Source organism: Coloeus monedula (genome assembly GCF_965178545.1).
Source record: "Coloeus monedula genome assembly, chromosome: 18".
In the NCBI taxonomy this organism is placed as follows: Eukaryota; Metazoa; Chordata; class Aves; order Passeriformes; family Corvidae; genus Coloeus; species Coloeus monedula.
In genome coordinates, this window is record NC_138798.1 from 1,970,326 (window position 1) to 1,987,410 (window position 17,085).

General features: G+C 41.7%; 1 protein-coding gene across 1 annotated transcript in view; it reads right to left on the reverse strand.

The window, feature by feature from the left end:
• The window catches only part of TMEM132B (transmembrane protein 132B), a gene marked incomplete at both ends in the record, with an annotated part of 217,227 nt that overhangs the window by 58,048 nt on the left and 142,094 nt on the right, over positions 1–17,085 (reverse strand). Inside the window, one exon of the mRNA XM_082293634.1 lies at positions 4,881–5,067. Within this exon, the coding sequence (XP_082149760.1) occupies positions 4,881–5,067 (187 nt within the window). The remainder of the gene's footprint in view (positions 1–4,880; positions 5,068–17,085) is intronic.

The window sequence follows — 17,085 nt, forward strand, 5'->3', positions numbered from 1 at the left end:
AACACCTCAGTTCTACAAGGAAATAAGTTTTTCTGCTGTTCAACAGCTTTGATCACTCCAGAATGGCTTTTCAGGGTGTCTGCTCCCAATGGAAGCTGCAATCCCCTGGCTTTGTTCAGTCACACGAAGCCCATGTGGACGTTCTCACAACATCTGCTCCCCACACATTTCTCGCCCAGCGTGTTTTAGAGTCAAAAACTTCCCCTGATCAAACTTAATGAAATCTTCAGTGCTTTGTGTTTTGGCTGATGTGTTTCAAGAAATCTTTTAAAATTTCATCTTTCTCCATAAAATTCACCCTGTGGCTTTCAGAGCATCCTGACAAAACAAAACCATTTAATTCTCTACGACAATTAATTTGGGGATGGTAATAATTGCACAAGCTCCTATCTCTGCCACAGAGACATAAAACACTCGCTATGGGCATGGGAAATAAAGTAATACAAAAGAAGAAGCTTTTTTCCTATTCTGTACTCTCTCCACAGTAGTTAATTTGCTCTGAGTTTAAAATCAATCCTTCCAGTGTGGGATTTTGGGAAAGCTCAAGGCTTCAATCCTGCTGCCATTAATCAGTGTTAAAATTCACACTGAAACCTGTGATCTGGGAGCCACAGATTCCAGTTTTATTTAAAAACAATGTTGATAATCCCCTAATATTTCTGGGATGAAGATCTACTCTATATTGAATTTACATTTAAATATTTTTTCTATGAAATTATGAACGTTGGGGAGGACAAAATCCCATTCTGGGCAGGTTCCTTTGCATGCAAAGTACAACAGAAAGGCACTCTTAAAAGGGAACTGCAGGGCCAAAGGTCAAAGTGATTTCAAGTAAGAAATATGCATTAAGTGCAACGGATAAACACATAGGGGACGTTTTTGCACATCAATGCATTTAACCAACTTCTAAAAAATATGTAAATCATCTGGGTTTGCTAGAAATTACTGATCCTATCCTGGTTTTTTTATACATCAGGATTAAGTGGGTTTGGGTTTTATTTCTGACCCCAGAGCAAGCAAAGAAAAAGCTGCTAAAGCCTGACATTTTCCCATTTAGTTGAAGGGGAAGGTAAGCTGCTTTCTGAGCCTGGGTCAGCTTCCACCTTGGACTGAGTGTGCTCCTTTAATTGGTGTCTCAATATAAGTCCCATGAGCAAACCGTGATTTCTGTAGGAAAAATAAATTCTTTAAAGTTTTTTTCCTCAAACAAATCAGGCAAGTGTTGCACCCAACAACCCCATTTCAGCCTGAGTTATAGAAATGGGCACCTCTAAGGACAATTTTTTTGGGTGTTCTTGTCTGGCAGCAGCCAGAAATGCAATTATCCAACGTCCCATTTAAAGGAAACCTTAGCAGAGCAAACACAGCCATCTGTGTAAGCAATTCACAGCATCAGTAAACCATTACCCAACCCATAGCTCACATTTTTGGGGAAGGAAACAAAATTCCTGAAGACATAGTTCAGATACTATTCAGATTCAGATTCATAGTTGGAAATACAGCAACGTTTGAGGCTGAGGGAAGCAGAGTCCTGGGGAAATATTGATTGTTGCATTTGAAAACCACTTTGGAATAATGACAATCTGGGACTTAGAATTCCATTACTGCACCAGAAAGGATCTGCAGCATGGACATCTAAAAGAGCAGTGCTGCCAGTCACAGACCAAGCCATCATTTTCCCAGATAAGAAGACAATGCCAGGTATTTTTCTATTATTAAGTCTATTGTTCCTCAAGCCTTCAGCCTCAGCTGGAGCCCTCTTATAAGAAACAGCTAAAATACATCTCTTCAATGTCTTATTCTTTACTTTGACTAAGTTCCTGGTTGCCTAGAAACTCCCTAAAAGACCTGGACTTTAATTTTTTTCTCTTTTTCTTTATATTTTTGCCAACTGTTAGATAACAGATTAATCAAATCACATTTGTTTGTGACAGAAACCTGGATGCCAGACTCAAAGCTGGGGAAGTGTTTGTTTCTTGCATCCCAGGAGTGCCAGACTCCACTGACGACCTTGCTACTAGCAAATTTCCACAGCTATGGAAATTGCAGATTATGTCTGCTTAGATCAAGAGCAATAACTGAGAATTATGGAATTGTATCATCACTGGATAGGACAGATTTATCTGTGGATTTATTCTGTAATTAGCAGGACACCCACTTCCAAATAATCTTTGCAAGATTATTATATCACATTTTTATATTAAGGCAAATCAAGGTTTAGATCCAACTTTAGAATGTTCTGATGGACCTTCTGGATGCCTAAAACACCTTCTGTTGCATCAGACATCAACCAGATTCACAACTCCCATCCTATTTTAATGCCATAAACCTTATTTTAAAATAATCACCTGCTGTGTTTAGGGTCAGCGATTCTCACAGCAGAAGGCAGATTCTTCCCCTGATATTCAGTAACACAACAAACAGTGGAACCAGAAAGAGCTTTGGCTCTGCTCTCCTCACCTTGATCTGCTAGTCTGCTGCATTTGATGGAAATGGATCACCTTTGCTTTGGAGGACATTAGTTCCACGTGTTAATCTGGACACCAGGTGTTGGAGGAATCAATTAGCAGAGATGTTTATCACCAAAAAGAAGAGGAGATAAGCTCCCAGGAGCAAAAGGGCTGATGAATTCAGCTGGCAGTGGATCCTGGAACACTAAACTGAACAGCCAGATCCTCAGAGGTTCTTGGGGACATGTTTGTGCCCCACAGGAGGATGGTGCTCCAGCCAGAAACCTGCATGGATCTCCAAACTTCCCTCCTCAGCATCTCCCAGACCCATTTCTAGAGCTAAAATCTCTCATCAACTCTTTATCTCAAGAGGTTATGACAAAAAACTTTGGTAAAACTAAATGTTCCTTCCACTCTCCTCCAAAGAAACCTCCCAGAATCCAATATTCCAGCTCCTGAGTAATCCTCCCATCCATGCTTTTTCACCTGAATTAAATCAGCCTAAAGTGTTATGCAGAGTTTAGGTGACAAAACAGCATTTACATCCTTCAAAGCCACTCATCCCTGCTGTCAGTTGCTCTTAAAGGCATAAATTCTACCTCTTTTCTAACCAAAACCGTTTTTAGAGATAATAAGCAAGAGCACTGTAAGATTTTTAAGTGTTTTTAAAAAGTACATTGAAGAATATAAAAGGGACTTAGAAGTCATTCAGAAACAGGTAAAACTAAATTAGACTGACTTCATTTCCATTTAATTTTCTATTCTCATCAAGCTTAGTTTATTCAGGTCTGATTAATTAATGTCTGCAAAGAGTTCTGAAAATATAAAACACTACATAAATACTAAATAATAATAGAGTGCTTAAGGAAAAGCTCATTTGTTAATTTGCATGGAGTTTTAGGAATTAGCATTTATTTATTTCCTCTGTGCAAGCAGGCCCATCCAATCCCTTTTAGCTTTTTTAGTAGAAATTACTTTAGCAGCTACAGGACAATGCATCTTCATGGATTTTATGTGTTCCAGGTCACAGAAAATGCATTTAGGAGGACTTGCAAAGTTGTACAAAGTCAAACCCATGTCCCATCCATCCCACGTGGCTTTGGCTGGTGGCTCCAGGGTCCCTTCCCCCTCCAAACTCCTCCCAGCAGCTGGGAATGAGGGAAATGAGAGCTTGGCTCTGGATTTGCTTTTCCTTTCCATCCATGGTGCTCTGCACCTCACCAACTCTGTGCTCTGCACCTGAAACCACAATGCCACGTGCAAGATGTTCCTGCAGCACATTCTGTCATTTTTATATCTGATTCACCATTACTGCTTGATAATACTCCATCCACACAATTAGAGTTTTGTTTCATCTCCTACATGTTTCAAAAAAAAAAAAAGGGAACAGAAGAAAATTCTCTCTTGACTTTTCTGCACATAATTTCTGCCCTATCACTGGGCTGCCAAGTGTAGCCTTTGGCAGTAGGAACTGGAAATTAAAATTGTTTGGGGCCTTGTTTCCATTACAAGCATCTTTCCTTGCTTCTGGTCAAGCCAGTGGCCATGAAGAGGAAAACACCAATATTTGGGGGTTGTATGGTGTAATAGAAAGAAAATCAGCGCAGACCAACTCAGAAAAGAAGGGTAAATGTTCATGAGGAAGCAAGTAAAACAGGGTGGGTGTTTCTGAGGGAAGTGCTGTAACATCCAGACTCTCTGGCTGTTTCTCTGGTTTTACACCTGAATTTCCCCACTGAAATCCCTGTTCATGTGTAAAGGTCTGGTACTAAAAAGTCCGTCAGGCAAAACACAGGTCAAAGGTCCCTCCTAGAAAAGGTGCCTCTGATTTTACCAGGAGATATTTGCACTTTCTAAATAAATCATCAGCTTCAAGTTTCTGCACACGTACACCTCAAACCTTCTGGACACCTCCATCTCCAGAAAGTATTTTGACCTTTTTGTGTAACTCCAGCCAGACCTTTTAATAAATTGACACTTTGCAGCTCACTGGACTATTGGGCTCTTTTGGGGAAAAGCAGAGCAGCAAACAGTCCAGTTGTTTGGTTTAGCAATGAAGTTTCCCACACATGCAATGCTAATTTATTTCATTGAAAATGTCCTCACTAATTACAACATTTACCCTCGGAGCACAGGCATGGCAGTGCCATTAATACAGCAGAAGACAACGGCTCCAGAGGAGCTATTTCCATGTACCAGGCCAATAACCCACAAATGGTAAAGGATTTTCACAGAAGACCCAAATGGTTTCCAAGGAGCCATTACGGCACATCAGGTAAATAAAATATTATTGAAATGGATTTTTTGCATTTAAATCACTTGCAGCAGGTGCATAGGAAGGAGCTTATAATAAAAAGGCTCCCATTCCCTGGAATACTAACGAGGATCAACAGAAACATTCAGCAAAAGGAAGCAGGAGCAGGTTCTTACCATGGCCAGAGGAACGATTCCCACAAACATCGTTCGGCTGACGAAGATCTCGGACACCATGAGCTCGCTCACGGAGTCATCCCGTGGATATTCCACCTGCCAGGTGATCTGCTGGGCCCCTGCCAGGCTGCTGGCGTTGTCAATCTCAAAATCCATCTGCAGGATCTCGTAGGAGGTCATGTTTGCTCTGGAAAACAAGGCAAAATTCCCCACAACATCATTAGGACGTTGATAACAAAATGGATTTTCATTTCTCTTTCCTACCCACCAGAAGATTCACCATTAGGTTTAACATGCAGGCTTGAGACACTGACAGAAACCGAAATAAAACTGCATGTGGTCAACTGCAGAACTTTCTAAGTGAGGTGAAACTAGATCTTTTAGTTTCCTGAAATGGAGGCATTTTTCCCATTAAACTCAGGCATTCATTCTCCATAATCACAATGAACTTACAGAATACGCCACAAACCCTTGGAAAAGCATTGCACAGATGTTGCTAAATTATTTAATATACCATTATTATAATTTTGATGCTGCAGAACAACAGAATACTTGGCCATTCCTCATGTTGTACCAGAAATGAGCTCTTGTGGGGGGAAAAAAAGTCTTTCAAACCCAAACTCGTCTTTATCTCAGTGAAAAAATGGATTTGCAGAAATTATACATGACAAGAAATGAGGGGTAGATTATCTCTATTTTCAATTCATGCCAACATTCTCCTCATCAGTGGTGCAGACTTGTAATTATATGGCAATCCTGTATTTCTCATCTGGAAATAAAAGTTTAAAAGTAAAGAAATGGATGTAAATGCACAGCATTCAGAACTGAATTTAAGAATTACTTCTGCTTCCTTTCTTAACAACAACTCTTAGCACTTCCCTCAGGTCCAAAACTATGTAAATATTAATAATTAATCCTCAGGTTAGAAAAACAGATCTTGTTTTTGTGTTACAGAGAAGCAAACAGATGCCAAGATTTAACCAACAGCACTCGGCGTATCCACAGCAGGGATCTGTTTAGAAAGCAGACCTTTGCTCATCTGAACTTCCCCAAAAATTGAGTTGTTTACAAATCACACGAAGTTTACATACAAATATTTACAAAGCATCCAAGTTCCTGCCCCACCCTCCCAGACAGACCCTGCAGTGCAGAGACCTGGTGGAGGTTACAAAGCACGGAGAGGGGATGGAAATGCAGCTCTGACTGCAGAGGCAGCTGCTTCTTCTGTTGGAGAGACAGCTGATTTTATCAATATTGCTGAAGTTTTGGGGTGAAATCTGAATCTGCTGTATGCCAGGCCAATGGTACATTCATCACCTGTGTGCCCCTTCCCCAAAGCAGGCACTCCAAGAGCTGTGCTCACAGAAAGTTTTAGCTGCTGCTGCAGACAAGAGAGACTCAAAACATCCTTTTCCTCTTCCCAAATGCACACAGGCAGAATCTGGGTTTGCCATATGTTTTTGAAGGAGCACTGTAAAGGAAAAAAAATCTGAGCAGGAATTATTGATTTTCGTGTTTTCTTTCTGACAACAAACTACCTAAACATATGCTTCAGTGCCTGGAGGATGAATACTCTCCACACTGACAGAAAGATAATATCCACCTCCAGGCAAAACTAGAAGCTATTAAGGCATCTTTTGTGTGGCCAACCAAACAACCAGCAAAAACCTTTTAAGACAAATTTTATTACATAATAATAGGAATGTAATTAAACCGTTTCTGTTCAAAACATAACCACTGTGGGCACCAACTCAACTTCCTAGTTCTTTGTGTATCACCTCCAGCAGTCTGTTTTATCTAAATGACATAAAATTAATTTGCTCACAACACAGAAATAAGATTTAGATATGAGCTTTACACTAACTATGGATTTAGATATTGGGCCTGTCAAGGTGTGTTTAGGTTTGCAATTTCACTTCAGTCTGTTCAAGTCAATAGTTGCCAGTCATAAAAACACTCTGGAGTGGTTTCAAATTGAGAACAAAACCACCAATGGAGGATTTGGGTACAGATCCACCAATTAAATAATAGGGCAGGTTAGCCTGCAGTGACAAATCTGTTCCACAGGTCCCACTGACCAGCACTTCTTTGAGTTCAGTCCACCACACCCTCAATTTCCTTTCCTGTTTTTCTTTTTACACATCCAGAAAGAAACCACAACTGTGGGTTTATACCTTATACATAAACTTTCCTCAGGTCCAGCTATATTAACTGTGAATTAAAACAAAGCTGCTCTCCCAGGCCTCGATCCTGGTTCCAAAGAGAATCCTTGTCATCACTTGGAAAAACAACATCAAATGTTTGGCAAAGGTTTTCTGCTTTGTCTCAGAAGCCAATTATGTAGCATGACATGTTAATATTGATTAAAGAAGGCTCCACTGCTCTCTTGGGCTTCTGCTGAAAGAGATGGCCTTGAACCATCTTTCACCTACAGAGCCTCCCCTGAGTGCACAGCTTTAGCAAACGAGGATTCAGCCTTCTACACTCTTATTCCCCAGCAGGTGAATGAATTTTCTCTAAAATTGTGGTCTTCTTTTGTCCTCTTTAGAGATTCAGCCTTGGAGCAATGCCAGGTGCTGCAGTATCTGGGACACCGAGTACCCCACGGACAAATTCACCCTCTTTGTTCTGAGCCTCTTCCCCGGTTACAACTGTAACCAACTCATGATAAAACCTGCAAAGTGAATTTCTTTCATGCTCAGACTAGTGCTCACCTACTGGCTGCTGCATCTCTTATCCTACAGAGGTTTCCTAGTAGAAAGACTGGTATTACATTCATAATTCTTGCAATTTATTAACCACCCTCTGTAATACCATGTGGGAGACCACTGTCTTTTTCCACTGAAATTGATGGAGCTTGCTAAAGTAAAACCAGAGATAAATTAAACCATAATCAAGACCTCAAATGTCAGCATTTACTTATGTCAGCTCCATTAGCTGATAAATTCACATCCCAACACCTGCATTTAAATTTCTCTCCTGGCTCTGCAACATATCACTGAAACCCTTTTTAAAAGCAGGAGTTCCACCCTGCCATGGCAAACCTTCAGCTTTTGGTCTGATTTGTGACTGGGGGGGCAGAACCTTGGTCTTTGTAGCCGCTGTCGATCTGCAACTGCCTGGTGAAGACAAAATGCCACCAGTGGGAAAATCCACGAGCAGAGAAGACAAGGACTGTAACTCATGCTGTTATCAGCCATTAAATCCCGTTAAACCAAACTTTATCCTATCAAGATTTTTCAGCTTTTCCTGAAGACTTATTTCATTTTTCTCTTAAATAAGTTTGCACTCTTGGGGAGAGTCTGATGGAATCCAAGGACTATAAATCACTTCTCCTTTTCACATCTTTCCTCTCTTTTTAGTTAAATGTTTCTATTGTCCAGTGAAGTTTTTTCCCGGTTTAGGATTTTGCCAAACTCTGGTTTAGAGAAGCAATAAAAAATAAAAAGTCAAAATTACTTTTATAAAAAAAGATTATTTCCTGCAAGCACAAGGAAAAGACCTTATAATTTTAGGCAGCTGGCATGCTTGCTAATAAGTCCATTTCTATGGAAATGAGTTCATAACTATTAATTTTGCCTGCTCCTGATCTATTCTTGATGAGCCTTTCAAATTTAGAAAAGCGCTTCATGATTCTCTCAATTTGGTAATTACTAACTCCCTTTGATGAATCCAGCCCAGTGTTTCAGACGTGAGACATTCATTACACATTTTTCTCTCTGGTGAGAGGAGGAAAAAAACCCCATGGGTCTTTTTGGATTTATTTCCTCTCACAAACTCCTGTAAGTAGGTCCTCTTCTTCAAATGGTGATTTATAATCCTATTTGTGTACTTTCACAATCCTATCTCTGCTAGGGGCTAGAAGAGTCCCCAAATCCATGGGATTTCTGCACAATCTCCCATTGTCTGGCCTCATATCTATCTAATGCATTTAAACCAGGTCCCAAACAGCCCAGTCACGCTTTGTATCACGCACAGTCCCCATTCCACACCCAGCTGTTGGGAGCCGTGGTTGGGATCCCAGTGTGGAGTAGAGTCTGAGCACAGAAAGGCAAATCCATTCCAAACAAAGCCAGCCTTAGCTCCAGCCAGCTCCAGAATAAAGAGTTATTGGGACAGGAAAGTGTTTAAGTCCCAGAACTTTCCCAATAGACACATCCACGTGGGCAGTATTAAGTGTTTCTATGGAGCTGCACAGCTCATTTTTACAAAATATTAGCTCACTGTGAGGGTCCAGCATAGCTCTGATGTGAGAGGTTTTAACCAGCACCATGAAACCACCCGACACTGAAATAACGACGAGTTTAATTTGTCCAAGCCCAACATGGAATTACTGAATTAATGGAATGATACTCAGTGACTGATGTTAGGGCAGCAGCAACAGCACAACTGGTTCGTATTTACCTTAACTAAATAAATGCCTGTGAATCACTGTTAAGAAAGATTTGCATTGCTGACCAACCTGAAGGGCGTGCCCTGTGTGTTTGGGGAGAGAGATGCAGGATGACAGTTCAGGGCACTCTGCAGTGCCACACTGATGCCATGATGATTTTTGCCTTTTCCTTTAAACCCCTTTTATACCTTTTTACGACTTCAGTATTCTCAGTGCTTTTTATCTACATTCTTGGACTTGTTTTTTCAGCTAAGAGACTAAACATTTTAGAAGCTTTGTAGCCAGGGATCAGTGTGCCCCAAGGTCCTCTCCAGAACACATTCTGTAAACTGAGATAGAACCATCCAGGGGAAGGTTCCTTGGGGAGGGGGGCTCACTTGAGCCTCTCATTGGGGAATCTTTGATAGATCTGCTAATTAGTAACACCTATAATGTTAGACCTTTTGGGGGTGCACTGTGGTGTGCATTTCAGTGCATTCAACCTGGACGTGTGCACCTAAGGATCCTTAAAATAAATACCAAGGTAAAATCCCTTTTCCCCTTCTAACCGTGTTTGACTCTTGATTTTAAGACCAGGAAAAGGCATCAACACCGAGGCTTTGCTGGCTCACACTCACGGGTCAGCAACAACTGCGTTGGTAAAAGTCAGGGCCTTCTATTACTGCAGTTGGCTGTTACAGGAAATCACGAGTTCCATTCACTCATAAAACAATGTTTTCAGTAAATGGCAATTTGTTTATGAGACCCACAGCAGTGTTAACAATACCCTAAAAAATGGAGCCGACATGAGGTATTGGAAAATAATTAAATGTGTGGTATCGTGTTGCTTGAGAGTCTTTTTGGGGTTGATAATGGCCAGTTCTCACTCTGACAAAACGTAACCAAATTCAGTAAGAATTCAGTGACCTTACATTAACAAGGCATGTTAGTTTATAAAATACTTCAGTGGAAAGGTCTCACTTCTTTGATCTCAAGAGATTTAATTTTGTAAGTATGGTTTACAGAAGAGCAAACACTTACAAGAGGAGGCTTTTCAAAAAGTGATTGAAAATGCTCAAGACCCTAATTTCCTGCCGGAGTCAAATGAAGCAGCAGATGGCCAGGACCTCTCAGGGAAAAGATCCAGACTAAAGGTCCTGACCTTCTCCCCCTGAGAAAATTAAGATCCTAGCAGCCTGAGATGAAGGAAATGAAAGCAAATACCTACCAAGGGCAGCATGCAGTTTCTGAATTATGAAGATTTGCATATTGACAATCCTTCTACCTCACTGGGTGCTGCCTTCCTGCACAGGGGCACCTCCGAACAGGAGCTGGCAGCAGCTGCCACCTTGAACACCTGGCTGTGTTCCCACAGCTACAACATCCTTACACCACCTCGCTGAGGTGAAGCACCTGGCGTTTCACACAGGGTTTGACTTTAGGAAGGCTGTCAAAACCTCAACCCTTTTCTCCCAGCATAAATAATTCCAATGAGGCTGTAAGGACACAAAGCTGTGTCAGAACTTGGAGCTGTTCTCCTGCCAGGGTGGTTTGCTGAAGAAGGGCCCTGGAGATGGAGCCCTGCAGAGATGAGAGCAGGGTCCTGCCAGAGCTGCAGCGAGGATGCACATCCCCAAAATCCAGGGCAAACCCCACACACATCCTGAGCACTCCTGCAAGCTCTGGCACCCACGTGCAGAGGTTCAGAGGGCACAGTGCCACTGTGCCTTATGCACAGCCCCCGCAGGGTTTGTTCTGAGGGACACCAGGCAGCAAGGGAGACACAAACCCTGAGGAACGCCCTGCTTGTGCCTCATCCATGCCACAGCACAGCAGTGCAGGGCAGGAGTCCCAAAGACAGGATGGCTGCAAAGTGGAAATGAAGTCTGCAGGGATGGAAGAAGTTTGCTTGGTTTCCTCTCATGATGCATTTCAAAAACTCAGTTTACCATTTGCTCTGCTGTCTAACTTGCTTTTGTTGTCCATATTTTCCCAAACATTTTTTGGTGCCTCATCTTGGTTTTCTTTCACTGCCCTAAAAGTTCATGCTCTTCCCAGATATATGGGCAAAGAAAATGGCTACAGAGGACAAACCCAAGGTGCTAAATCCATTAAGAATGTATGGATTGACACAGCAAGTTTTAATAATCCAGTAAAAGCCATAAAAACAATGAGAAAATATTTTTGTTCTAAACACACCACCAAGAGCAGGTATTATTATGTTATTTTGCTTAGCCAACATTTTCCCACCACTGAAAACAATAAATCTAGATAATGAGCAAACCTTTTAAGCTCCTCAGCTTCTTCCACTGCCAATTCACAACTGTGCTGCTCACTAACAATGTGCAATAGCTTCCACTTTATTTGATTTTATCAACATCATCATGACAACCCTGGAGACAACTGAGACAATTGCTTCAATTATTTTTATTTGCTTGCACCCTTGTGACAGTGCACAGAAGTGCTTCTGGTAAAAGAGTCCTTAGATACTCTTTAAGCCAAGCTTTAACAAAACAACCTTTAGGACTGAACTCAGGATGAGTGTAATTGGTGAGCTCCACTGGTAGCATTGCTGGGCACTGGGAGCCCATTTGTACCTTTGTCATTACTCTCCCCTTTTGGAACAGCATGCAGTCTTTTGGGGCTTAAAAAAGCATTTTGATTGCTCTGGAATATTTTTCTGACTACTATTTAGAACTTCTTTATTGCTGTGTTGTGTATTTCTTAAAATAAAGATTCTCTGTCAGGAGGAAGTATCTTGTTGGGAAACACAACAAACACATCCAGTAGGAAACTGGGGCCAGGGTTTAGCTGATGTTGGATGCAAATATAGAGGGAGCTATTGTTGTTTAAAAAATAAGAATGATTTTATGATGAAAGACTTCTGCTGAAACCTATCCAGTTAATAAATATCAACAGCCCAAATGGTGCTTATGATTCTTCTGTAACTATTGAGAAATTCTTACATTTTTACATGCCATAATCACATGGTCTATTTTCAACATTGCTGTGAAAGCAGCTGAAATATATAATAAAGCAGAGATGAGTTTTTAAATAACCAATGACTGAAAATTAAGGATAATAAATTCAGTGACATAAGAAGCTCTTTGCAGCGCAGGAACTCACACACAAAGATCTCTGCAGACTCTCCAAAGGCCTTTAAAAGAAGCAGAGTGGAGCTCAGGGAGCCTGGATGACCCAAGGCACAGGGAACTTCAGCCAAGCTGAGCGTGAAGTTAATGCAGCAAACATTTCACTGCACCTCAGAGGAAACACAGGGGAGGGGCAGGGGCATCCAGAGGTGGAGATAGGAAGTATTCCCTGGAAATGCTTGGTGACACACTGGGCTGTCCATATTGCCACCACACGGGCAAATCCATGAGTTTCCTGCAGGTAACAAAGCAGAAGAGAAAGGCCACTCCTAACCCAGCTCCTCCGCTGTCCCCACACCGGACACCAGCTCAGCACAGCTGAAGATGCTTCATTCAGACTCTTGCTCTTCCCCAGACAACTGTTAAATGGAGACATGCAACAGTTTAATTTATCTGTACCTCTTCCAGATTTACTGTGAGCCTCGGGAGGAGTGCTCCTACATGGCAGCTCCTGAACATGCACAATCACATGAGGCTCTGGAGCTCTGCATTAACAAATACTCACACAGCTTCCTCATCTTCCTAGACAGAGATGAGACCTGGGTAAGTGACCTGGAGACACCCTAACAGCTCAGACCACATCTCCAGCAAGATTCCTTAACATTTTAAACACTTCACTGTTTTTATGTGACATTAGCATTATGTGATCGGACTTTTCCCTACCCAGCGATCCCATGAGAAAGGAAAACCCCTACTAGAACTAGGAGGAAGTTCCTTGCAATCCCGTTGCTGTTTTGATTTCAGAATTACAATTGAGGCTGACAGCTGAATCTCCCTGGGGAGAAAAATCAACCAGAGGGGATGTAGAGATGCAAATTCCCCACGCACCGAGTTTATGAATGAAAGCAAAAGGGAGTCAGGCTGCAGCCTGTGACACGAGTACACCTAGAGTGCTGCAGGATACACGGAACGGTGACAAATGGGGCTCTCCTCCTGAGCATTCAAAAAGTCTGATTCAACACTTTTGAACTTAATCCTTTGCTTAATAGGCAGACTGTGTAAAAGACTAAATAACCAGTGCCAAACAGCAAAGACAATGGGGAGTTAAAAACCAGTCCATATATTCCTTTCTACGGCTTGCTAAGGCTGCACAGAACTCACAGATCTGCTGTAGAGGCTGCTGTAATGCCACCTGCATGAAATAATTAAAGAAAAAACCAAAATAGGGGCATGGCAAGAATTATTTTATGCCTCCTACCTTCTCTTCAGCTCCAAACAGGTTTAAGCACCTAATGAACTAGATGTGGCTTCCTTTGAATCCAGTGTACTCTTAGATGGAGAGGGAATGTGCAGGGTGTCCTGTGGACAATTCACACTTGTGCTAAGAAATAAATGCCCATGGCAACATCCTCAAAGCAGTGAGGGCAGGGAACAAGGCAGCAAATTAACATCAGCACAAGCAGGACCTCCTCTCTCCCCACTTCCCTGACAGACACATGGTGTGCACAAAATTGTTTTATTTTAAAGGCTGATAATTATGTTTTACAAAAGAGTTAAGCTCTTCCTCTCGCTGTTGGTACCAACTGAACAGACAGTAAAAACATGAAAGTGAAACTGGCACAGAAACACCAGTTTCCCATGTTTTAATTAATAAACAAGATTAATTCATCCAGCTGAGCAAACACAGGGTGGATCAGGGGCTGCATTCAGTGTATGAGCAGAAAGAGCCAGCTGCAGTGAGTCTCTGTACCTCCACCCTTTGCTAGCTGAGTTTAAAGTCCTGATCCTCACACCAAAACTACAAGCAAGAGATAAACAAAGAGTTCTAATGTAAATCACCCCATTAAAAAACTATTTTTGTCCTTAAAATGAATCAGAATTTCCCTAGACACGCAAAGATAACTCCAAATAATAATGCAGAGGGGTGGATTTAATATTTCTCCTTTTAAAAATCATTCCACAATTATTTTTTAATGGCACAAAAGTAAGGTCAACACCACAGTCACCCGAAACATCTCCAGGTCACCTTTCCAAAGGGCAAGCACGACTTTGTCACACTTGCAAGACAGTGATTTTCCAGTGCAGTGACAGCTCAAGGGGAGCTGCTGGGACATTGCTCAAAGCCAAGGCCATACCCTGAGCAAATGGGGACGGCACAAGTGAGGAATAAGGGAGGTTAATTCATTCAGCATCTGAAAAGGAATAATTAGAAACAGAAGGGGGAAGTGGTGTTCCACCCGGCCTATCCTGCCCCCTCGGTTGTATGGTAAAAGCCAAAACATGATCCCAGAACTTCATTCCAATGGATTTCCTCAGCAATGAAGCCTTTAACAACCTGAGATGGACTGGGCTGGGTGTCCAAGCTGACCAGACACCTGAAGGTTGGGAAGAATCACACCGAGGACATTTCCATCCCAGCTCTTCTCAGGGAGTCTGAACAATGACCCAAAATGGCAAAATGACCCAAATACAACAGTAACAACAACACTGCTGTGGTAGATGTGGACACTGACTCCCTTATTACCCACTGTAATAGTCACACAATTTGGGCCCAGTTTTGCTTTTTCATTTTCCTTGCTACTATCAAAAATTTTACCCAAGCAAAAATACCAGCTGTCACAAAGAACAAAGAGCCAGATAAAAGGATTTCTAGAAAAAGAAGGCAGGCTCCTGTAAGCACTGCAAATCATGCTAAACTACATAAAATATCCCTAACATCACGGGTTAATGTAAAGCAGAATGTACAAAATCATTCTCCTTCTATTCCTCTCTTTTCTGAATCTCTTCAGGATTTCATAATCTCTTCCCTTCTCCCGCCCCCCTCCCAACTCCCTTCCTCCCCATACAAGAATATGCTCAGCCCTGGAAAATTGTTTAGCTGAAATCCTTAGATTTTGTCGAGCCCTGGCATTCTTTGGACAGCTGTATTTACACCCGTGGCTGCTGGGTAGTCATGCTGGAAGCAATTAGCTTTCATGCTTTTTCAATATCGCCTTTCAAAAACTTTGAGATCCCTCATCTCCATTGATTTAGATGTAGAGAAGCACAGAAAAAAAAATTAAAAAGAGAGTTCATCCATATGCTGAGCTCCTTTAGTCGAATTCAAATGCAGCAACTTCAGCTCCCCACCACCTAATGAATGCCACCACAGACACGTTCCCAGCCCAGCAGGGGAAATGCTCAAAGGCCTTGAAAACCATCACCACAACACTCAAAGCCAGCAGCTTCCAACGCTGCTGGGTCCAGGAAAGGTTCAGCAGCCAGCAGCTATCTCTCATGGAGTGGGACAGGTCGCCTTTGAGCACGTCTGTGGAGTTTAACAACACTTTCAAGTGTGTCCTTTATATTTTTCTAAGAGAAAAATCTGTCACTGTTGGACTATTTAAAAGAAGAGAAAAAAAGGAATGGAAAGAAAAACATAAGACCGTAGCTAAATGTATACTGATTGCAGTAATTGCATCCATTCCTCTGCTGGAAATCTTACATTGTATTTCTAATATGTGCTGATAAGTGCATTCACAACATGATTAACTGCCTCCAGACAAGAATGGCTATTATGTTTAACAGACTGATTAGCAAGTGACATAGCTGCAAACTGTACTCCTGGTAAATTGGCTGCTTTTAAATTACAGCAACTTTTTTATGGTTCCATTTTTAAAATTCAATGGCTTGTTACACATATGCAACGTAAATTCCTATCTGACAGTAAGTAATAGAGGATACTGAGCTTTTAACTTTTAATCTTCAGATCTCAATTAAAGCATTGCTCATTTTCTTTTTAATTACACTGAAATCTGCACCATACATGGCTCTTATCAGGCATCATCTCATTTTCAATATTGGTCTCTCAAAACCTACCCTTAAACACAGGGACAGTGATTTCAGTCCATCTCTTTCAGAAGTTCTGCCTTATTTTTGCTGGTTCTGTAAGCAGACAACTAAGACGGGATTTAGTGTATTCTTCCCAGGATTTGATTAATTCCCTCTTCTCACAGCTACAGGCACCTTTCCCATGGACTCTCACAGAAGCCCTGGTGCCCTCAGAGCAGGGCAAAGGGAAGAAGAGCCGGGTCTGTCCCTGCTCACCTCCTGGAACTAAACCACAGATCTCAAATCCAGCCTCAGTTCAGGCTGGCCACAGCATGAGGCTCATCCCTGCTACAGCTGGGACTGTTCCTGCTTCAAGTGAAATGAGCTCCTTATTATTTCCTTGTATTTTATCCCAACAAAGAGTAGGATTTAGGCACCCAGCTCCTTGCAGTGCTACTGCAAATCCTGGCATCCAATGCACGGCTCTGGTTTTTTTGATTGCTCTTATTTTTATCTCTGCAATGTATAAGAGCACCAGCCTTGTTTTGGGCTCTGTGCATTTCATACAAACACAGCTATAGAGACAGTCGTGACCCCAGAGAGTTTGCAGTCCACAAGACAGAGAGAGAAAAGAGATTTAACAATCTGCACCAATTTAAATTCATACAAAAGGCACAAACTCTTTAAGTATAAATTTATCTAGAGACTTTCAAGCTCAATGACACCATGTACTTCAAACCAACTTATTTATAACATAAAGCTTAGTATAACTTGTAAGGAGATAGAATAAATCAATTTGCTCTATCACAGAACTTCATCAGATACAATACAGATGGCTCTGCTACCATGGTTAAAAATAACCTACACATTTTTAAATCAGCTCAAGGCATTTATCAAACCAGGAAACTGGTGGAGGAGGATGCTGTCTAGC